At 31.1% G+C, this 25,866-nt stretch overlaps 2 protein-coding genes across 2 annotated transcripts in view; one reads left to right on the top strand and one right to left on the bottom strand.

Moving 5' to 3' along the window:
• The window catches only part of LOC145314502 (alpha-crystallin B chain-like), a 390,513-nt gene that overhangs the window by 230,784 nt on the left and 133,863 nt on the right, over positions 1–25,866 (top strand). The window lies entirely within an intron of this gene.
• The window catches only part of LOC145314932 (solute carrier family 22 member 7-like), a 111,600-nt gene that overhangs the window by 47,602 nt on the left and 38,132 nt on the right, over positions 1–25,866 (bottom strand). Inside the window, exons 6-11 of the mRNA XM_080155008.1 lie at positions 21,140–21,220; positions 19,955–20,081; positions 12,897–12,993; positions 9,059–9,158; positions 6,113–6,149; positions 5,182–5,333 (exon numbers count right to left, since the gene is read on the bottom strand). Of these exons, the coding sequence (XP_080011134.1) occupies positions 5,182–5,333; positions 6,113–6,149; positions 9,059–9,158; positions 12,897–12,993; positions 19,955–20,081; positions 21,140–21,220 (594 nt within the window). The remainder of the gene's footprint in view (positions 1–5,181; positions 5,334–6,112; positions 6,150–9,058; positions 9,159–12,896; positions 12,994–19,954; positions 20,082–21,139; positions 21,221–25,866) is intronic.

The raw sequence follows: 25,866 nt of genomic DNA, 5'->3' as shown, positions 1-25,866 counted from the left end.
CTTGTCTTTGCTTTAGGATTGGCTATAATGATATTTGCGTAATTTATAGCACACCATAAGGTAACTCTGTAGCTACACAGATCGTGACACAGAATTTGGCTAAGAAACTGAATAACAACCATGACCCGACAGTTTTTTTAGTAGCGCAGCTTCGCTACAATTTCCTCGTGTTGGTTTGTCAGTATAATTGTTTATCTGTTCAACTGTTAAAGACCGACTATGATCGAACATTTTTTTAAAGCCACTACTCAATTTCTTTGGAAGAGACAGTCTGATATTTTTTTCTGGGGAGAGTAACACTTTTAAAGTTTTGCACTAGTCAAAAATTAAAAATGTTGTAAAAATCATTCTTTGCTGTGGGAGAAATTAAAAACAAAGGGAAAATTGCTGAGAAAAAGTTGCGCAGCTATGCATATAATTGTTGTAGTGTGTATGTAGCAAATGTCTACTCGGATTAACATTGAGAAAAGCTCATTCAGAAAATAGAATCAGCCTTGGACAAATTTAGTAAAAGCATTCTATTTAGTTGCAACTTAATTAACTAATATTTGTAATTAGTGGCTTCGTCCCAAGAGAAGGGTTTTAGGTAACTATCCACAAAATATTGTTTTGTTTTGTTTTAAATGAAAGAGAAATCCTATCTTATAAAGTGTGTTACTTTATTTTATGTTTATTATTATTTGGCCACAACTTGGTCAAAAATGCTCACAAATCAGACCTTTTTCGACCAAAGATGCTCAAATGGTTCCTTTACAAGCCCAATCAATCAGTTTTAAGATATCTTTATATTTTAAGGAAAATTGATGAAAATACAAAAAAAAAACAGCAAATTTGGGTGTTACCTTTTATATGCACAGATACCATAAAATCAACAGAAAAAATACTTATTTTTACTTTTCTGTCATTTTTAAAGTTTGATTCTGTTAAATTGGCTATTCTTGAAGGGATTTATGCATTAATTATACTGAAACACAATATTGGACAGAAATTAATGTATTTCAAAGAAAGAAATTTTTGGAAAAAAAGAAATTCGATCTCTATCACTTCAGAGTACAGCTGCCAACCTCCAGTTGACAGGATGTAGTTAAATACTTGTTAGCAATAATAATTAGCCCAAAAAGTAAAACAAAAAGTTTTTTAATGTGGTAAAAAAATGATAATCTAAATCTTAATTTTGGGGATGATGATCTTAAAGAGGCTCTTGCTGTTGGTGATGATGACCCAGATGGTATCCAAATACATGAGCATTATGACAACTTATCTATTAAACTATGGTCCGATTTTTGTATTTGTAGCATTCTCCAATCAAGAGAAATCCCAAAACATACAATCATGGTTTTTAAATTCTCCAATTCATAAGGTAAATATAGTAGTTTTTAAAAGATGGTTATATTTCTTGTTACAACTTTTAATTAGAGGCTGCTACAAATACAAAAATTGGACCATAGTTCAATAGATGAGTTGTCATAATGCTCATGTACTTGGATACGATCTGGGTCATCATCACCACCAGTAAGAGCGTCCTCCAGATCATCAAAATTAAGATTTAGATTATCATTTTTTTTACCATATTAAAAAACTTTTGTTTTACTTTTTGGGCTAATTATTATTGCTAACAAGTATTAAACTATATCCTGTCAACTGGAGGTTGGCAGCTGTCCTCTGAAGTGATAGAGGTCGAATTTCTTATTTTTAAAATTTTCTTTCTTTGAAATACATTAATTTCTGCCCAATATTATGTTTCAGTATATTTCAATGCATAAATCCCTTCAAGAAAAGCCAATTTAACAGAATCAAACTTTAAAAATGACAGAAAAGTAAAAATAAGTATTTTTTCTGTTGATTTTATGGTATCTGTGCATATAAAAGGTAACACCCAAATTTGCTGTTTTTTAGTATTTTCATAAATTTTTCTTGAAATATAAAGATATCTTAAAACTGATTGATTGGGCTTGTAAAGGAACCATTTGAGCATCTTCGGTCGAAAAAGGTCTGATTTGTGAGCATTATTGACCAAGTTGTGGCCAAATAATAATACAAACATAAAATAAAGTAACACACTTTAAGTAGTAACCTTTTTTGTCTGTATCGTAGGATCTCGCTAACCGCTATACAGTTATGATTCTTCTTTACTGTGAAGCTTCTTATAGGTCTAGGGAAGGTTTATAAATTTTGTGGTAGGGTATCTCCACCATCCCAAGAGAAATCGCCCCCATGAAAAAAATCCCCGTTACTTTTTTTAAAAAACTCTTTGGGGGTAGACGCGAGAATACTATAAAGAAGGGAATTTTGGAAGGTATTTTTTCAAAGTACAATCTTATTTACAGAGATTGGTTTACATCCCTTACCAAAAATAGCCTAGAACATGTCAAAGCTTTACCAAGCATTCTTGAAAATTAATAAGCATTTTTTAGGATCATACTGAACATACATAGATTCATCCATATCAATTTAAAGTTTTTGCCTAGTAGAACATTATCAAATTGGTCTCTAGTGTTTTTTAAGATTACGCATCTTGGTCCATGAGAAAACATTAAGAATATTAATCCTAAAATGAGGTGCTCTATTGTTGCCTCTTTTGTGTTTATTTTGTTAAGACAAAGTGTCATAAAGCACTAAGTATGTGTATCATTTAAGACAATCGATTGAAAACAACCACGAAAATGTCCATAGCATCGCAGCTGTTTGAAATTTTACAATAAAAAAAAATTTTGAATAAAAATTGGCTATATATTCTATCTTATTTTTGGTGCAGTATTTGTATCAACATAAAACTGTATTCATACTTTTAATAGTAATGATTGTCAACTTAAAATAAGTGCAAAGTAGCTTTTCAATAAATATTCGTTGACATATAGTATCTAAACTTTATTTTAGCAGGAATCATTTAGTTTAACAAGGATTATTTGTATTATCCTTGTGTTAAGCCATTGCAAAACTAAATCACGCATCAAGTGCAACACTGAAAGACTAACATAACAACAAACTTATAGAAAAGCTATTCTCCTATAAAAAAAGGCCCATGATTGTTTACGGAGCTACAGTCAATCAGTAAAATTACTTTAAGCCGAGTTGTAACAGTTAGAGACATGTGTCTTTACACGGTAGCAAAGCTACTCAATAATTAACTTTATTTTTGTGTATTCTTGGATTCAAAAATACAAAATCTTTTGAATCAAATGGCATGGATTATAAAAGATCATTGTGAGATGTTTATGGTAAAATAAAAATTACTTTATAGTATTATTTGATATATTATCATTCTACATTTATAAAGGTACTACTACTGCGCCCCTAGCATCTAGGGGCTCTATATTCGAAGAGCTATAAAAAGAGCTTAAAACTATCCCAAGTATAAATTTGAAAATAGAATAGTCTAAAACCATCACAGGACCTATATAAACCCTTACTACTTTATATAATAAGATTAAATTGTAATTGCTGCGCTACTTAAAGACATATATTCCTTGTTTCTTTAATTGATTAATACCATTAAATAATCATTAATATTACATTAGAATTAAATAAACAAAGACATTTTCAGATAAGAATTACCTAATAGGGGATACAGGGACATGTCAATGTAAGATAAATTACATCTTTACCTAATGTGCTTATTGATATAAAATCATCATTAAAATTAGTTTACAGCCATTCATTGAAAAATTATACGTGGTGTTTTCTATGGATAATTCTATACATCAATTGAATTTGTAAATTAAGAAGATTGCTTTTTTAAAATCATGTTACTTGTATCTTATTAAACAAACATGATGTTTATCTGTCTCTCTGTCTTTGTGTACGTAAGTATATCAACCTTTATGGTTATCCTTTACAGTAAACGTTCTTATAGCTCCTAGAAGGTTTATTACTATTATATGTGGAGGTAACACCACGCTCCGAAGTAAATCGCCACTAGAAAAAAATCCCACGCCCCCAACAAAATTTTTCTTTTCTTTTTACGTATAAAATTAAAAATTGGGGGATTCAACTTCTTCTCCAACCCCTCCCAACTTAAGTGGCCTCTAGGGGCGAAGCCGCTATTTCATATAATCTAGTAACTTGCCATGGAATTTTAATAATAATTATACTTTATTGAAAAATGATATTTATTTTTTTCTAAGCAATTAGCATTGACCTTATAATGTAAAAGGTTAGCAGCTAACTAATTAAAATTATTGTTATCATAAAAAATCAACAATAGCTAAATAAAAATTTATAACATAAACTATTAAGTTCAAAAGTATCGCAGCACCTATAAGTTCTCAAAACTTAAAATGTAAAAAAAAACAATATAACAGCCTAAATGCAAAACAACAATAAACTGTAAAAGAGGAGAAGGTTCTTTACAGTTGGTTTTGCACGTTTTCTTGCCTATTTGGGTAAAACCAAGGGCAAGAGACAAAAATTTCAGCAAAAAAATAAATCATTTATTCAAGCCTACTTTATTTCAGCCCTTCATATCCCATGGTTACGCCTTGAAGTCGACAATTGATCTAGTTTTAGGCAAATTTTATTTAAATTGAATTGCTTAATAAATACCCTAGGTAAACCACAAAATTTATAGATTTTTTTACCATAAGTAACTTTTAAAAAGGCAATCGGACAGTCAGATATAGAGATATTAGTAAATAGACAGACAAACTATATAACATATAAAAATAAACAATAGTTAACTATTTATCACGTATTAGGCATTTAAAGACACGTAAATTTTTATTAGCAAAGCCATAATAAAAATGGAGTTTACTGTACGTCTAACAGTTTATATGAATGTGACTTCTCTATATTACTGTTAAAAATTTAGTAATCCTTACATAAAAGAAACAGTCTGACTGCCTGTCTGCAAACCACTGAACCGATATGGTTCTCATTTACAGTTACGCTTGTTAAAGGCGGTTTATAACTATTTGTATGGACACTTCCAAGATAAATCTCCTCTAGATAAAAATATACCCTGTCCAAAAAAAACAGCCCTAACGTAGCCGCTAGAATTTTAGCCACCTTGTTATTGCTGCGTTACTTATGAAAATAAATGATCTTGTATTCTTATTGTTTATTGTTAAAATCTAAATATCTTTATTAAACGCTTATAATGCTTAATATCAAGGAGTTTTTAAAACAAGGATGACAACGGATAATTTGAATTGTTTTAAAACAATAGGACAATTCTAGTCTTACCTGAGTAGTACTGTAAAGTTTGGATTTCTCTTATGTGAGGACGGGGCGCCTCCAATGGCCTCCATCTCCCTCCTGAGGGTGGCAAGGTCGAGACTCAAACTGTTGTATCCCAAGATTGAGCTTACTATACCCTCAGCTTTGTCATATTTTCCCTGAAAAGAATAATTTGAAACTCAAATTTAAGGTTAAGTGTTGAAAAAATACACTTGAGGGTTTTAGTCAGAAATATGCCTTTTTTGTATAACATAATAACTTTTTTTCTCTTATTTTCCTCATTTTTTTTTAAATAGAACATTTTTACGTAGATTTGGTAGCAAATAAGTGCTCTTGTGCCAAACATCTTTTTTAAACGCCTAGGAAAAATATCTTGTTTAAATTGTAACTTTTGGCACCGTTATAGTCTTTATATGTTTTAGGTAGCAAAGCACCTCTATCATAACAAATCACGACAAAAAATTTTGATTTTTAATTTGTACGTTCTGTTAATATATTGTCCATTTATCCTTCTAATATTTTTCTTCGAAGTCTTTTTACAGCAATTACATATATAAACTATACTTTTGCTTTAATCAAGGGTCTTACGAGAAAAGACAACAATAAATTTGTCAAAACTTCAGATTAATATTGTTTGTTGAAAAAGTTAAGCGGGTACAACAATGAAGATTTTATAAAAAAAAATTTGACGAATTAAAAAGTATGTTTATAAAACTTTGAGGACCTGTATAATTTACAGTCTAATGTCTCCTCCCTAAGTAGTTTAAATATATTAATTTAAAAGAGCTCCACCAATATTACTTGTCAGTTGTCATGTAACATTAAAACCATTCCTGTTATCTAAAACTGTCAAAATAAAAACAGCTAAATTGTATTTTTATTGCTGCGCTACTTTTGGATATATTCGTCCGTGTTAAACTGTCCACATGGTATTTACCTTTGAGATGAGCCATCGCACAGATTCAGGGATTATCCTAAAATGGAAACATTTTATTGTCAGGGATAAAGGATAATGACAATTTAAAATTATTTGGAAATCTAGTTTTATTAAAAAATTATCAAATTAAGTGGGTGTGATAAATACGATCAATTAAGTGTAATTTAGGGATCTAATGGGTTAAGACAATGACCATTAAACTTATATACATCCCAAACATATTACACAAAATTACCCCTTCGGTAAATTTTAATTATTGGTTGAAACGTTTGAATATTCAACTTAATGAACGAACCAATCAAATCCAATAAAAGTTGTTAAGCCAACGAATAAGAAAACACACAATAATATGATATCAACTGAAAAGTAATGAAATATTTTATAAAAGAAAAGTTTTACTTAAAGTGCCAAAAATACTGCAAATGGTAAATGTATCTGCAGATGATATATCCATTTTCCCCCTGTGATATTTTATTGGTTATGCAACAGGGGTTATATACACTCAAGGGACAATACAGCCTTTACATATAAATATTTGTTTAAATATCTTTATTCTTATTGTATATATACTACAATATATTGTACTATACAAAGTCAAGCATTCTTACTTAAACTTTTTGAGCACAAATTTTTCTCTTATTTACTTAGCTCTCTTGACTTTACCATTCCCGTTTCGAGATCGTTTTTTTCTAAACTCTCTAAATTACAGATCTATAGTATAGATGTATATACAGACAACTACATCCCTTCAATTTTCAAAGACCTCTTTCGTCTGCTTCTAAATTATTTTCTGCTACTTGGCTGTGTTAATATAAGCGACACCATTAGTTGATTTTCAATGACCCTATAGAAAGGTTGCGCAAGGTGGTTGCGATGGGGAGATACAGTTATTTAACCCTTTCTCCCTCTAGTGTTTTACTCTTATCTCTAAAGGTAGGGGATTAAAATCTATTTTATTTAATAGAAACGAGAAAATAGGACATTTTTCCCATTGTCTTGACTTTAATCCCTATACAAATCTGTGCAAGGATTATAAACAAACGAAACTGAAAGATGGTCCTTTTAATCTTGCTGTTCACTTGAACATAATGGTTCTCTTTCATACATGTCACGAATCTTTCCTTTTAATGGAAATTTTGCAAACAGCCTTTCTTACATTTTTGTTATATTTGGTTATGAGTACAACAACAGATGGTTTAACAGGACATACAAAGATTAAGGTAACGATTATTTGGCATATTTTAATTTAAACAAAATTGCAATATAACCTCTAAAATCAAACAATAAAACCTAAACGCCCCCTTATTTGAATTTTTAAAAAATAGATATACATACCCTACAATAAGCTTTAACCCTGCATTAGCCATAAGATTGTTTTTGCAGTAGCCCTGCAGAACTCTGCTATTCCTTACATAACCTAACCTATCTCATAAACTAAACATCGTAAGTTGTTCCTTCATTAAAAAGATTTTGTCTTCGATGGAAGTAAAATTGCCAAAATTAAAAGATAAGAATTTCTTGACTTAAAACATGAATCCAAAATATTTATTTTTTGAATACTAACATAGAGGTATCAAAAATGTTATTCCATATTTAGAAAGAAGGGGTACCAAATACTTAATGCTTAATGCAGTGATAAAAAGTGCCAATATTTTTTGTACAGAGATGGGTGAAGAGAATATAAAAAAAATATTAAATATCAAAATTGTAAAGACGAAGAAATGCTCTTAATGACGTCATAAAAATGAGGAGAGGATGAGGGTAAAAAAACCTAAAAAAGAGATGGATAATCCCTCGTTTTTATGACGTAACATGCTAATTTTTGAGGGACTTTCTTCGTCTTCCAAAATTGTCTTTAATTTTGTGAGGTAAATGAATATATCTACAAAAAAATAACATTATTATCAGAGGAAAATCTAATTTTACATTTATTGTCCTATCCCTTTCTATGAGGAATATAATAAATTATTATTAAACCTACCCTCTTCATACCTTTTTAATCCTGTAAGTATGTACTACATAAATGGACTTCCTACCCTTTACTCGATGTGCAATCAATTCTGCCAAATTTACTAAAACTTACATTGGTGACATTGGGCTGTTTGCACTAGTCCCTTTTGTTATATACTAACGTTTTCTTATTCGTAGGCTTTACAATTTAATTTAATTTTGATTGGTTGGTTCATTAAGTTGAGTGTCCAAAAATTTCAACTACTAATGAAAACTCCGCAATATATTACTGTTTTCCATCTGCTTAGCCAATAATCTTTTAAACCCCCCTCTAACTAGATTACTATTGTGTCTTCCTGTTGGTAAGAAACACTTTTAAAAAATTATATTCATGCGAAAATGATGAAACACCAGCCCTTTACATCTATAGCATAACTTTTTATGGAGTTGTGTTAGTAGGGATAAATAATATATTACATTCATTATATACTATAAAATATACATTATTTAAACTCAGTTTCTTACATTACATCTATCTATGTAAATTTTTATAGGCATCTGTCTTTCTATCTACTGAGATATCTAGCTACCAATCATTTCAACCATTTAGTCAACTATTTATCCATTTATCATCTGTACATCTATATTTTAATACTACATCTTCTGGCTATCTATCTCTGCCTATTTGTTTAATGAATAAAGTAGGTAGAAGCATGTTGAATATATATTATATATATCTGACACTCTATTTCACTGTCTATCTATCTACTTACCAAATAAAGAAGATGGTTGCAGGGGTAGGTAGGTAATTGACTATATCTATATCTTACTATCTATCAATAAATCTATCAATTAAAAAAGATGGCAGCAAGGGTAGGTGTATTAATGGCCAGTTGAATATATCTACCTTACTATCTATTTAACTGTTTATCTATCTCTCTTGTGTATTGATGACCAGTTGAATATATCTACCTTACTATCTATCTATCTACTTACCAAATGAAGAATATAGTGGCAAGGGTAGGTATATTGATGGCCAGTTGAATATATCTCCAATGTTGAACATATTTTGCTATCACAGCCAAAAGCACAATACCTAAAATAGATAGAAAAAATAGATAGATAGATAGAGAGGGAAAAAACGGATAGTTAGAGAGAAAGAGACATCAAGAGATAAGACAGGTAGAGGGAAAGATAAATGAATAGATAGACAGATAGATAGATAGTTCGATGGATAAATAGATAGGAAATAAAGTGCACTGCACGAGGAAAAAAATAAACATGGAAATGATTTATATGACTAGCTATTATTGCCCAAACAAATATGTCAAAACCTTCATCCTTCGGAGCGAAGCTATTCTATAAATCCTTGCGTCATAATTGTTGATATTATTTAAAATGTAATTTGTCGATATATCCGACTAGTTGTTTGTATAACTACCAAATAAAGATATTTTAATGTAAATAATACTAATACATAGTAGAATGTTGAAAAACTTTGTAAATATGAGATTATGTACATCATCTTTCTTGTTTTCTATCTCTGCACAAACTGTTGAAAAGAATGCTCCGATTAAGATCTGAACTTTACCCAGTCAAAAAAAATTATAACAAGGACAGAATTAGATTGAATTCTTAAGTATCGCAGCTATATAACAACATTTGTATTGAAGAAAACATAACAGAGTGTTATACAGAAAAAATAGAAAGGAAATTGTTTTTTTTTGTAACAGGAGATTTAACACTTAAAACATATCATAATTAAACTAAAGTAACCAGATGTCTGACTTTCTAAATGTAAATCTGTTGGACCATTTTTTTCAGAAAATCTTTCAAGGAACTTTTACATAGATCAATGGAAGTTTTTTAAGATTTAGGAGGAATCATCTACCTACTTTAAGTATGAAGCTGTTAGACTTTAAAGAAAATTTTATAATCCATCAGTTACAAGGAAATTTATATTCTTAGTTATAGAGTAGCTGCGCTATTAAAAATAAATGTATAAGGAAGGATGCAAGATTGTAAATAAATATTAGGTCAAAATAATAACCTTCTCAATAAAGATCAAATCAATGAGTTTTAGATAAGGAGAAGTTAAATCAATGAGTTTTAGATAAGGAGAAGTTAAATCAATAAATCTTTGACATAATCTTCCTACGATATCCTTTTCTAAAGCTTAAGATCTCGGATATTGCTGGTCTGAATTGGTTTTTAGGACATATTCCTGAACTAAGTCATATTCTTAAATAACATTAACAGGATGTCTTCGAGTCTTCTGTTTATACTAACGTTTTTAGCTAACAACTGAACCGACATGATTCCTTTTTTGAGTGTAGATTCTCAGAGGTCCTGGTTAGGTTTATGACTATTTTTGAGGAGAGTAACGTCCCTAGAAAAAAAAACTTCTCCCCTAAATTTTTATAAAAATTTCTTTATCGTTACAAAACTAAAATTGAAAGTTGATGAGGGTCGACTCAGTTCCAAACCCAACCTACCCTAAAGGTCTCTAGGGGCGTAGCAGGTAGTGAATAATAAAGTAATAGGATGTATTATCTGTCTATACGTCACCTCCTTTCCACAAACAATACAGAAATATGGCTCCAAGAGATACATTTAATAAAAAACTCCAAAATATTGTAAAAGGTTATTTCTTTTAAGTGTAGTAAACAATTGTTAATACAAATTTATAGAAAACATTACAAAAAAATATCTAATGGTATGCCCTAATCCAACCACCATTCATGCATATTTATTGAGATTTACAGACGAACGGGCAAGTTTTATAGAAAAGATTCGCCGCTAGAAAATTGGTTTGCAAAAACTGTCTATTAGAATGCCTCACCCATAAGCTAGTGTACACTCACTACCGCACATGCATAACATTGTAAAACAACCAAAACTGCATATTATTACTTGGATCTTAAGGCAGATTTCCACCATCTAGAGTAAGTGAAACACTCATTGGGCTAAAATAACGATCCATTTCATTTGACATCTTTTGGATGAACGAACAGACAAACCAACGACGGAGGAAATAGCAACCTTAATTGACGACAATTTTCCCCTGCCATAATATCATTGTATATTCTACATACAATATATTATTACAAAATCCAAAAAAATAATCCTTTATCTTTGATTTCCTATTATTTGTTCATTTCTTGGTAAGTGCCTATCTGCGAAAATGCAACAATGAGCATATGAGATACTAGGCGGAAGTGGGCGCACACTCCATAAGTCAGCTAGCAAGCTTGAAGCTCCTATTGTGCGTTGCCAATTTAGACAAATACGTTCATCATTTTTATCACACATTTGACATAGATTGGAGTTACTCTTCAATTTTATGAATATGTTTTCTCCAACATATGACAAGCTGCGTGACTACCCAAAAAAACTCCATAATTCATGCAGACTTTGTGCGTTTTATGTGTTTAAAGAGGTCTAAACGACCGACTGGGTCTTTTTTAGTTCAAAAGATAGAAATTAAAACGATTTTGGCAAATTATCTTTAACCACCCGAAAGTAGACCATAACAATAAAAAGAAACGCATTGGGATAAAGGTATCGTTAGGTTAGGTCAAGTCAGATAAGGGTAAACTAGCCCCGAATAAATAAAATTTGAAAATTATATAAAGATATAGGTAGGGGTTTAGTTTATCCACTCTTTAATTGAGTGAATACTATTCCAATATTTCCATTGGTAAAATTCAATTACCAATGCCGTTAAGATGCAAAATGCAAAAAGATTAAATAACATTCTGATAATGTATAATACTTGTAGTTACACGAATAGAGGAATAATTCATAAATAATTGATTATTTAAATATGAAAATAAAATAAATATACAACAGATCGAAAGAAAGAGACACACAGACAGACAAAAAAGAGGATAAATTAGAATTGGAGAAAGAAAAGAATAAAGTAAAACCGCCAGAAAGAAAGTATGAAAAAGAGAAAAAAGATAAAATGGTTCATGACTAAAAGTTTAGTTTTCTTTATATTATGTATACCTATATTCATGATTAGTTGGTATTTAGAATGTAAAATCGCAAATACCAAATTAATTTGCAAGCACCATGTTTTAATACTTGCGAATATACACACAGATAGAGAATAATATTACCGATTACACTTCAATATAATATTGCTGCTCGCCAATAAAATTAATCAGTTGCTTTTAGAACGTCCAATGGATTGAAGGGGGGGGTGGGTTATTGGAGGTAATATCTCTCTCTTATAAAAAAAAGCTTAGGTGTCCTTGCTTTAATTATTGTAAACGTGTCCGTAACGAACTGATTAAAACTTTACGAGAAATATATATTTGTAGTCATGGGACAATAGACTTTAACGATAAAAAGAACGACATCGCAATTGCAAATGTAATAGGTATATTCAATTTTAAATAAAATAAGCTTTAACTAATTCAATAATAGTTATTTCTCGCATCGCATTATAAACGGCTTTCCGCGGATATAGAATGTACAATTATAAGATGAAAACTAGTTTTTTTTAGCCCCGAGGTGCCGAAGGCACCGGCTAAAAAACTGGATTTAATCTTATGATTGTACATTTTAATATTCGTAGAAAGCTGGATATAATATGATGCTAGACATAGTTTTTTTCGTATGGATGAGAACAGGTTCCTATTCACCGGATTCGAATGAATACGAGAAATAAAATTAATTTTTAACTAAAAAGTCTGAGTTTACCTGATTCAATTTTTTTGACATTAGTGCGTTTTAGAACCTTATTTAATTGTGTTTTTTTTTTACTTTTTTTTCGGGTATTTTGATACAAAACTTACTGCAATTGAAAACCTCGAAAAATGCTTACCTCCTGCCCAGAACCCTTCTACAACACAGCCCGCCAAGGTTCTATACTCAGTGGCAAATAACTCCATCACCATGCTGTACGTCACACATTGCAGGCCCTAAAACATTATCAAACTGTATAGTAGCTGTGCTTAAAATATCACGATACAGGGAATGGACAATGGAGATACTCGGTGGCAAATAACTCCATCACCATGCTATACGCCACACATTGCAGGCCCTAAAACATTATCAAACTGTATAGTAGCTGTGCTTAAAATATCACGATACATGGATTGAACAATGGAGATACTTAGTGGCAAATAACTCCATCACCATGCTATACGTCACACATTGCAGGCCCTAAAACATTTACAAACTGTATAGTAGCTGTGCTTAAAATATTACGATACAGGGAATGGACATTGAAGATACTCGGTGGCAAATAACTCCATCACCATGCTATACGTCACACATTGCAGGCCCTAAAACATTTACAAACTGTATAGTAGCTGTGCTTAAAATATTACGATACAGGGAATGGACATTGAAGATACTCGGTGGCAAATAACTCCATCACCATGCTATACGTCACACATTGCAGGCCCTAAAACATTATCAAACTGTATAGTAGCTGTTCCTAAAATATTACGATACAGGGAATGGACATTGAAGATACTCGGTGGCAAATAACTCCATCACCATGCTATACGTCACACATTGCAGGCCCTAAAACATTATCAAACTGTATAGTAGCTGTTCCTAAAATATTACGATACAGGGAATGGACATTGAAGATACTCGGTGGCAAATAACTCCATCACCATGCTATACGTCACACATTGCAGGCCCTAAAACATTATCAAACTGTATAGTAGCTGTGCTTAAAATATCACGATACAGGGAATGGACATTGAGGATACTCAGTTACAAATAACTCCATCACAATGCTATACGTCACACATTGCAGGCCCTAAAACATTATCAAACTGTATAGTAGCGGTGCTTAATATATATAATAGTTTTTTAAAATGCTATGAATTATAGTTTCAATGTTTATTGCTCTTAGAATTGAGCTTCATGCATTTTTTAAAGCGAACCTTTTCTATAATTAGGGTCGGTCCGTCCGTCCGTCCGTAACGGATAGCTTTTTTCGTTAATTTAGGCATGTTAGAATTGTACTATCAATTTCAAACTTTGCATGGTGATTCCTTTAGTAGTTTGGTATGATTTAGAAAGCGTAGCAACTCTATAATCATTACCAGAATGTCCGTACGTCCATTTTAAACATGTTGATTTTTTAAATTTTTTAACAAAAAATTTTAATGGGATCTAATTATCCGATTTATCTGATTTTTTGCATATTGACTCCTGGAAACAAAAAGTATATTGTTATAAGCGAAGCAACTCTATAATCAAGTCCTAAAAATGTAAGTATGTTCATAAACATTATCCTGTATCAAGCAGTTTTTCAACAAATTTACTTACAATTTTGCTTCAAATCTTATACATTTATATTCTGATTATTTAGTTCTGACACTATACAAGTGTTAATGTCCGTTTGTCCTACTGTTTCAGTGCTTCGCTTTTATGGATGTTGTCATCCTTGTTTAATGTATTTGTGATATCCGCAATAAAAAATTATAACTCAATTTAATGATATTTTTGTTTATCAAAATTAGAAGAAGAAATCCAAAAATAAAATCTTGTAAATGTTATAAATTCACCAAAAAATGCTGTTACATTTTACCGTTGTGAACGATTGAGCATAAAATGCCTATGAATTTATAAAAATATGTACATATTATGTAAATTTTTGGTTTTGAACTAGATAAGGATGTGATTTTGTCATAATTAAGATACTAAATAAAAAATATAATAGTTATTTCTCGCATCGTTTAATAGACAGTCTTTCGCGGAAATTAAAATAAAAAATATAAGATCACAAAAACTAGCATTAATTTTATGATTTTTATTTTATCATTTGTGGAAAATTGTCTGCAATACGATGTTATGTATGATTTGTCAGTAAGGCCGAGAACCAGTTTAAATCCATCGATTGATAATCGGTTTCAAAGCCATACTGGAACGATTTTTCCTTTCATTGTTACTTCAGAAGTTAAAACAGGGTTTATATATTTGCAAGGTTATTTCATAATAATTTGATAAATGACGGAAAAGTTGGGTGCCTTCATATCTTGATGTTAGCCTTTTTTCAAATAAAGAGTTGAGGAGAGAATAATGATTGGCAAATAAGTATAAGTATAAATAAGTATACAACCGATCTTTATCGCAAAGTTATCCGCGGATAGTAAAATTGAAATGACCCGGTCAAATAAAAATATAGTTAAATTGTAATCGGAGTAGGAGCAATGTTAGAATGTTTATGCCTAAAGTAAGAAAAATTATGCTAAACTAAACCAGATGTACCACATACAAAATTTAATAAACCATGATTATGGGTCAAAACTGCCCTTTTATGGCATCATAATGAAACTTGCACTTTCAAATAAAATTTCCTTATCTAAACGACGCCTATTTAGAATCTATTTAATGGACATAACCATAGGACAACAAGGATGACAACATACATAAAGCGAAGCATTGAAAATATAGATTGTTAGCTGGACAAAGTGTCTCGAAAATCAGCCATGTGACGTCATAAAAATGAGGGAAGTGAGAGGAGAAGTGGAAAAAAACCCTAGAAGAAATGGATAATGATTTTTATTACGTTAAATGGCTGTTTTTTGAGACACTTTGTTCCGCTACAAACTATTATCTAAAAGTCGGAATAATAACTGATACCCAAACGAACTGATATAGAACAGATTAAAGAGTCACTACGCTTTCAAGATTACAAATTACACACCGGCAAAGTGCATCAAAGAGAAGCTACGCTATCAAGCATTGCTTAACCGCACATTTACTTTAGAAAATATGCTATGATTATGTGAATTTTATGCTAATATAGAAATTCAAAAATAGATGAAAATCGTGATATTGAGTGCACTGCGGGGATGACCGACCATGGATACGGAGATAGGCAAATAAAATATAAATAAATCTTCCTGATATTGAAAGTACAATGTTTAGTTTTTTAATTGTTTTAACAAATAAACCGTTCTTACATGCAGAAATACACACGTTAGTTCCAAAATAAATCAATATTTACCCTAGAAATTTTTGAATATTTAAAAAAAAATTAACCCATTAGTGCCGAACTTCCCCCCTTTCGTCAGAATCACTTGAAATTTTAAACACAGCTTCCTTAAGGGATTGTAAGACATTTGTATTTTTAGATTTTTTTGATTTGTGGCATACCAAAGAAGTTTTTTTTTTGCGTCGTTTCCGACGCATTCGGACTAATCATTTTTCCCATGCGTCTATTATGTACCATATCGGACTAATCATCTTAGGCTTTTACTGTATAATCTATAAGCTGCTTCGCCCCTATCCTCTAGGGTGGGTGGGGAATGTCAGAAAAATAGCATAAAACCATCCCAAGATATTTATAAAGCTTTCCTGATAAGTAAAACCAATTCAGACCCGAAATTTCTATAATCTTTAGCTTCAGACAAAAACCTTACTACTTTATAGTATGGAACACTTTAATAGCAGCGGCTTCGCCCCTAGAGGCATCCAGGGACCCTTGGGTTTGGGGGGAGTCAAACCCCTTCTTTCAATTACAGTTTTTAAAGAAAAATTTTTAAAAAATAATGAGAAGGGTTTATTATTTTCTAGGGGTGATTTCTCCTAGAGCGGTTGTGGTACTCTCCCCCAAAATAGTTATAAACCTTACTAGGTCCTATGAGAAGCTAAAATGTAAAGGAGAACCATATCAGTTTAGTGGTTAGTGAGATCCCTTAGTACACACAGACACATGTATGTAGAATGTATTTAGATCCTGTTACTTTATTAAAAGGATACATAACACAGATACTCTACAATCAGTGTTGGTCTGTACGTCCATTCGTCTGTATGAAACAATTGAGAATATAATTATTTAGTACTAGTGGCTACGCCCCTAGAGGCCTTTAGGAGCACTTGAGATGGGAAGAGGTCATTGAATTCAACAACAATATTTTTTATTTAAAAAGAATTAATTTCATTAAGTGAATTCTATTTTTTCTTGTGTTGGGGGGTCTTTTTCAAGGGGCGATTTCTCTTTGGAGGGTGGAGGTAACCACCCAAAAATAGTTGTAAACCTTCCTAGGACCTATGAGAAGCTGCAAAGTAAAAAAAGAAGCATATCAGTTAAGCAGATACGAGGATAGATACCCTTTCACTTTATTACAATGTTTAGCAAAGAAATATGATTTTGTCGACAATTATATTGAACAACCCAATGCATGACAACCCCTCAACCCCCCCCCCCCCCCCTCCCGCCCCTGTTAATCCTTAAAGTTTTATAATAACTTTTTCTTATTTGTTGTCTTACCAACTGTGGGGAATTGTATTTGTATTTTGATTGGTTGGTTTATTAAGTGTCCAAATGTTTCAACCACTAAATGTAATCTACAGAAAGATTTTATGGTATAATATCCCTGAGTAAGTACATCAATTTATCGGCCATTGACTTACTATTTTAGATCCCTAACCAATACATTTCTTAGTTGTAGCGTAGTTGTTAATTTTTTGGATGCAATTATATATATACAGACGGACTGATGTACAGACAGACCATAGTTGTAGAGTATTTGCGCTATTTTTATGAATACATTTACAGCTAGGCTGCAATAAAAATTACGGAAGTATAAACATATTTACAGTCTTTAATTGGCTGTAATTTTGGATATATAGACAGACATACATACATTCCCTAGTTGTAAGGTAGCTATTATTTATTTGGATGCAATTATGGAAATACAGACAGGTGGACGTACAGACGACCCTAGTTGTAGATTATCTGCGCTACTACTTTTATATCCTTAAAATAAAGTAACATGTTATTGTATGTCTTTGTGTGTGTACCAAAGGACCTTGCTAAGCACTGAACCTATATGGTGCTCCGTTACATAGTAGCTTCTACTAGGTCCTGGTAAGGTTTATAACTATTTTGAAGGAGGGTACCACCACCATCCCTTAGGAGAAATCATCCCTAGAAAATAAAAATAAAAAAAATTTAAAAAAAAACTTTTTCTTTAAAAAATTGTAATTAAAAGAGGGGATTTGACTCCCCCTGCAATCTAAGGGGCCCTAGATGCCTCTAGGGGCGTAGTCGCTGCTTGTATTGTATTCCATACTATAAAGTAGTAAGGTTTTTTGGCGCAAGCCAAAGATTACAGAAATTGAAGGTCTAATTTGGTTTTACTTATCAGGGAAGCTTTATAAATACCTTGGGATAGTTTTAAGCTATTTTCCTGACATCCCCCACACGTCCTAGAGGTTAGGGGCGTAGCAACTAGTAGATTATAGGAGATTATACAGTAAAATCCTAAACTGATAAGTCCTATAAGGTCAAAAAGGACGCAATGGCTAAAATGATTAGTCCGAATGCGTCGAATACGACGCACAACAATTTATCAAAAAAAAGTATGTAAACTAACTAAAATTAAAGAAAACTTAGCAGAAACTAAAAATATATAACAAATGCTATAATTAATTATAAATAAGTATGTTTTAATTCTTTAAAAGAAAAAAGTTAGGCCTGGTGTGGAAATTTTTTCCTATTTTTTCCACTTCTGCCATGAAAATATGATTTCATCTGGTCATCGAATGAAGTGAGAGGCCAAGCAATGTAGAGGACAAAACTTGAAGCTCTATTCAGTTATTTACAAACATTTAAAAAGGACAGCATAAAAAAATAGAGTAATAATATAGGTTTGAATTTGTGCGTCGTTTAAGACCCTATTGTCATTAATGGGTTAATATAAATCTTGCTAGAAATTGATCTTTCTCTTCTTTTTAAGGCTAGTTGATAATGCTACTAGTTAAATGAAAAAATATGTTATCTTAATCAAAAGATTTATTTTCCATTGACTTATACATTTATCCTAAGAAAATGGGGAGGTTATGGACAGATATTAAATTGATTGAGTGGGATAAAGCTTGAGGTAAAGGATATAGTATATTAAGGACTAATTCTGTTTTAGACCACCATCCCCTTGATTGAATCATCTTTTATCAAAGCCTAACTATGCATAAAACATGTTTATTCCCCCCAAAAAGTATGAGTAAACATCAATAGTTCAACCTATTTACTTTTAGGATAAGTACAAAACCTTAATGTTCGGCTTATCTTTCACAAAAATGTAATATTTTTGTGTATTACTATACTGAATATATGTTTTATGGTATTTTTATAAAATTAATGGATTATTACTTTCAGTCTCTCAGTCTCAGTTAAATGCTTGTATTTATGAATTAAATTTATTTTAGAAGTATTCATTTAAGTTTCCATGTATTCCAAAGAAAATCCAGAGAAAATTATATTCATTACTAACACTATGCCTAGCTTACTATAAGCTGTTTCTTTGATCTTAATCAACATGTCTAAGCAATTAAATTTGACACAACCCCAGCCTTAAACTCTGGTGTTACATTAAAAATAAAACAACTTTGAAAGCAGCTTTAAATTATGCATAGATTGTACATTTAATGGATCAAAGATTGAATATCATAAGTCATCTTAAAACAATTTAATAGGTTTTTTTTGAGGAAAATGTGCTTTTTAACTTATTTGTATCAAAATTAAGGACGTTTAAAAGATATTTGTAGAAAATGGGTTACATTGAAACAGGACTGTTTGAGGGTGATATTAGTAGAAAAATCCTAACCTATAGTATAATGTAGCAATTCTTTTTGTCTGAAACTACTGATCTCGGAAAACTGGTCTGAATTGCTTGGACTATTGAGGTAGGCTTTTTAAGATATTGGAGTGGTTTTGGGCTATTTTCCTTGAACTATCTCGCCTTGCTTAGATGATTGGGACGAAGCTACAAAATAAAGAAATTTTTCGAATCTAGCTGTATAAAAAATATATTTAAATCAATGAAAAGTCTGTTCACATATTTAAAATGTAACGAACATAAATACAAAATTATAGAGTAACATTACTTTTAGAAAAAGCTAATATTCTACCTGTATGAAAATTCCTTGGATGAATCTAAGTCCAATGAAAAGCACAAGTCCTCTCACAAAATGGATTCCTATACCGATCAGGCATTGGGTATACAAGCATATCAGCATTGTACTCTTTCTACCAAACCTATAAAATAACAGGTAATGTCAATCAATCTAATTATACAAATAAATTCTCTCTTAAAAGTTAGGAAATTTAATACATAAATATGAATAGACGACAAAAGCACAGTAATTAAACAGATTTCAAACGATTTAAATATCCCATAATATTTTCAAATCTAACTATGCAACTATGCTCAAAGTTTATTCTTGTTTTGGTTTACCATTCATGAATGAATCAAACTTTAAACTGCAGGGTGTTTGAGATATGCTACCAAAAATTACTAACAGAAAATTTTACTATTTTTCTTCCTTCATAAACAAAGTAAAACATAATAAATAGTGTTTTCTGTACAAATTTTATGAAACAAATAATTACAAAAATACTTATATTAGACTTTTGCTATAGATAAGAATTTCAGCAGTTTTAAAGAAACATAACAATTCGAATATAGGATGTATAGAATGTTTATTGGTGAGAGGTTCTTTTAGAACATTTTTTGCGGTACATTCTAAAACTATTATAAATCAGCTTTAAAAAGATAATAGTTAGATAGTAAGCTATATTGATGGATAGATAAGCAAAGATTTGAACAGAGAGATAGGTAGATAGATAGACCAGTAGATGGACAGATAGATAAAGATAGATATGTACAGATTTATAGACATATATATAGACTGTTAGATAGACAGATAGATAGACAGACAGATAGGTAGATTGATTGACAGATAGATAGACAGATAGATAGACAGATAGATAGACAGATAGATAGACAGATAGATAGACAGATAGATAGACAGATAGATAGACAGATAGATAGACAGATAGATAGACAGATAGATAGACAGATAGATAGACAGATAGATAGACAGATAGATAGACAGATAGATAGACAGATAGATAGACAGATAGATAGACAGATATATAGACAGATAGATAGACAGATAGATAGACAGATAGATAGACAGATAGATAGACAGATAGATAGACAGATAGATAGACAGATAGATAGACAGATAGATAGACAGAAAGATAAATAGACATATATGTTTATAGATAGATAGATAAATAAAACAACTCACCTATCGGATGCGGAACCGAATATAACACCTCCAATCATAACCCCACAGAAGTAGGTTGTGGTTATCAGGGGGGAGAGGAAAGCTCTACATAATTCATACATTCATTTCAACTCATTTTTAGATGTTAAAAGTGATGATCTTTCTGTATCTGTTATTAAGATAGTTTTAGACTTAAGTTGTACCCTTCCCAAAATAGTTATAAACCTCCACAGGACCTATGAGATGCTACCATGTTAAGGAGATAACAATCGGTTAAGCGGATAGCGAGATACTTCGGTACAAAAAGACAGACATACATCCTGTTACTTTATTATAAGGATTGTAATTATATTGTTTTTGTCTTCACTTTTTTTCCATTCCTCTTTCATTGCAATACTCTACAACCCTTTCTTTCTCCCAATTTGAAGCTTATTTTGACATCTATCCCTCCCTTCTTTGAAAATTGTTGATATTTTTTTTAAGTTCTCTATCCCTGTTTGTTGAAAAGCATCCTTTCAAGTGTCTTTACAAGATAAACAACACACCTTTGAAACAATAGAATGTAAGCGAATCAGGGAAAGAAGGGATAAGACAATGGGTTTTAATTAATTATAGGGGATCTCCGACTTTAGAAGCTTTCATAAAAGTGTTGGGGAAAGATTTGATTACATATCTGCCATTGTCTCCACCCTTCCTTGAGAAGAGCCAAGGATCTAAAGGGTTAAGCCAATGGCCGATTAATTGATGTATATCACCAATGATTATACAAAAAAAATATTCCTTTTGTAGATTACAATTAGTGGTTTAAACGTTTGCACACTCAACTTATAGAATCGACCAATCAAAATTCAAGAAAAGTCCCCAAAGTTGTCGAGCCAACGAATAAGAAAACGTTAATATAAACATTGGGGTATAGCACAATAAATAGCCCAATTGCTTTTCCCTCCTTGCAGAATAGTACTCAATTTAGCTAATGTATTGGCTATATTGTAGTTAAGATGTTGAAATATTTTGCATCTCTCAAAATATCCAATTTTTAGTGACGCTTCTCATATTAAGATTTTAGGTTATTTGAATAGGTCTACGTGGATATTTTGACAGGTGAAAATTGATCACAATTAAAGTTGCCAACATGAAGGGGAGAGAATAAGGGGATGAATGAGGGGGATCGTTCTTTTAGCCAGCTACAAGTTTCACTTTATTAGAGTACATGAAGATCTGAAGTGAGATTCAAGTAACTATTAATTAATTAAGAAGTTAATGACAGTAAAATTAATTCCCAACCATTTATTTTTTCATATTTCCAATTATTACAAAAGTTACCAAAGTCAAAATAACAAGGATTAATTGTTTTTCAATTTCCCAAACTATTTCAAATGTGTCAAGCTAAGAGAAATATTTTCTACCTCCTAGCCGTATATTGTCTAAAAAAAGTGCCTATAGCATAAATAACAACTCTTGGGCCGCAAAAATAACATTCAGGAAGATTTTTTCGCCCATTGAAAAATACAGGGATGTAACACTTGCAGAAAGTGTCACTTTTTTATATTAAAGTAGCGAAATTATTTAGTTTTCAATCATCTTAAAACTACTTTGTTATTCGATGGGGAAATGTCAATTGTAATTTTTTAAGTGGATAAAAACAACCAAAAAAGAACTTTGCTAATAAAGTTGTTTATTCTATTTAAAAATTTTCCTACACATTGTAAGGACGCCAATTTTATTTGTCTATTTACATGCAGAGCGTTTAACCCTCTAACATAACATTATAAAGATGCAACTCTATTTACCCTATTGATAATAATAGTAGTTTCAAGATTGTTAGTTTGTGTGTCCATGTGTATATTAAGATCTCTAAAACGGTTGCATTATAAGTTTTAGTCTTTTAAAACTATTACATATTAGCGCATTGTCATATTTGTTTTCATTGATCATTGTCGACTAATTTTCATTAATAAAAAGATGTTCTAATAGCAAGATATGCAATTATTTTATATATTGTATCGATATCGATATTGGGGCAGGAAAAGTCTCAGCCCATTAAATATAACAGCTATTCCTCTACTACATAGATTGCATAGTTTAACCTAATATGCATAAAAATTTAAATATAGCTAGTACGATTTTTACCATAAGTAGCGAAAAAGCAAACAAAAAAGTATGAAGTAGTAATTAGGTGATCTGTTGCAGGAATAAGGTATAACCAACAAGCGAAATAAATCTAAAATAATATTTGGGGGGCAAATGGAGAGGTCGTCGATTTTACGATGTGTTGCCCCCCAACGACAGCTGAAAAACACGTATAGGTTAAGTGATTTTTTTCAGAATTAATTTCGTTATTGGTATAAGCTGGATCTGTTGTCATATTTAGTAAATATATTGATTAATTGATAATTACTGAAGTAAATTTAGACAAAGACGTCCAAGTGAGGGGGGCTAAAGGAGTGTATACCTCCTAAACCTCACATTTTTTCCTCTGTAAAAAAATCACTGTGGACGTATAGCAACCCATTGACATAGAGTAGCTGCGCTACTAAAAATTTAAATATATAGGTATCAGATTAAGTAGGAAATAAATTCAGTAGCAAAGTATATAAATAGGAGCTTCTAATAAACAGCATATATTTTTATAAAAAAAAATTTTAAAAGATACTTATTATGTAAATGTAATCACTTGAAGCTACTGAATGATATTATTCCCATTTAGAAGGTTGGTACAAATATTGTATTTCTATGTAATTTCAGCTATTAACACTTTAGCTCTACTACTGCAGAGCTGGATCTTTAAATCATTTTAGTGGTGGGCCAGATCGAGGTGAGCCGAATTTCAAACAATCACAGCGCGGCATTTTATAAAATGTTGTGCTCTCATTGGTGGAAAGTTGGCTCACCCCGATCTGGCTCACCACTAAAATAATTTTAAGATCCAGCTCACGGCTCTATCCTTTCGGGACTTTCTAACCCTAAGTTAACTTAATCTAACCTAAAATAAGCAAGAAAAATACATGCATAAACAGTTCTTTTATTGCAGCCACTTTAAGTTAGAAAGAAAATGGCGCAAATTCGTAGTAGCTCCTGAAAGATATCAATCAATCAATCAAGCTGTCAAACCTTACATAATCTAGTTTATACAGAGATACCCTTTGTACACAGGGACAAGTATTATAAAAAAAAATGCTTAGAACCTGACTTTACTTTATATCTAGAGTCATGTAACCGAATAATTCAGCTGTTTATGATATCCTACTGGACTAACATAAATTAACTACTTTAAAAAGGAGGGATGGGACAATACAAGTTAAATTCATTTTCAATTTTTCTTTAACTCCAGCATTTAAAGCAGAATTTATCGATCCAGTAAAGATTTATTTTCTATCTTCTTTTATGTATTGATATGAAAGTGGTATATTTTAATTCCAATACAAACTTTTCAATTTTATTTTATCTCTATGTGTATTGTGTATCTCTATTCTTCATAAAGTATGTATATGTAAATATCAAACCCAATAATTAAGTTGAGGGTAGGATATTTTAATATTTAGCGTAAACTCCATTGTGTCATCAAAACTAAATTTAGGAATATATACTGCAAATTATATTGGTTTCATGAATTTTATAGACACCTTTTCTCATTCGTTGGCTTTAAAAGTTCGGCTACCTTCCTCAGATTTGTGTACAAACTTTTCAACCAATAATCTTAATCAATGGAGGGATAATTTTGTTAATCATAATACAACAACTCTATTCATAGATTTGCCTGTTTTTTTTTATTGCTGCGGTAAATCCAACTCTCAAGAAAATAAAACACTTGAAATACGTTGGCTGACACACATAGTAAATGTATTTTTCAATCTCTAAAAAATTATTTAAATTTTAAGGAGTTGTTTTTAAATGAATTATGACGTATTCCACATAGATATGCGAGAAGCTAGTTTTGCATTTATATCGAGGAAATGAATTTAAATCAATTTTGTTTTAATAGCCAATATCACAAATAAAAAATCCTCATTTTTTGCGAGGGGGGTTCATATTAAGCTTTTCTTTTTAGTCATAGTTGCTATATTATTTCAAAATGTCCGTCCGTCCGTCCTTGTGTAGGTAGGATTTTCTTGCTGACTATTTCAGAAAGATTTTTGTGATGATTCCACCTACCCCCCGGACCAAAATAAGCATCTTATAAAAAGAAATCAGTCAGTTCGTCCAACAATAAATATACTTTTGCTATATGAGATTTGTTTTAAATCTCCTTGTGATGATTTCTAAGTATGCCCTATATGTCTATCTGTTTTTCAAGAATAGGTTGACTGCTAGGCAATGCAAAAATTGTTTCAAATTGGAATTGTGATTTAGTCTAATGAAAAAGGAAATAAGACGTTAAATTTGATTTATATGGAAAAAATGATTTAATTTAAATAACCTTATTTGGTTTGTTAATTGACTTTTATATAGTTTGATATGTTCATTATTTAACATATTGGTATATTAATAACAACTTGGTAATATCCGTTAGTCTTTCTGTCAATTTTCATAGAAATTATATGCCATAAGGTTATCTAATTGACTCCATGATACATTTATTTCTTTTTTATTAAAAATACAATGTTGAATAATTGGTATTGAGTTACAACAAGGTATTCTCTAGTTATCTATCTGTAAGTTTCACGCATCTGATAGTAGAAGAACCTATTTATTTTATGCCATTTAGGTCTAGGATTCGAACCCGCAACCCCTAAAACAACTTAATTTGT

Source organism: Acartia tonsa, chromosome 3, assembly GCF_053477335.1.
Source record: "Acartia tonsa isolate MP-2025a chromosome 3, ASM5347733v1, whole genome shotgun sequence".
NCBI lineage: Eukaryota > Metazoa > Arthropoda > Copepoda > Calanoida > Acartiidae > Acartia > Acartia tonsa.
This window is presented reverse-complemented; position numbering and strand designations above follow the sequence as displayed.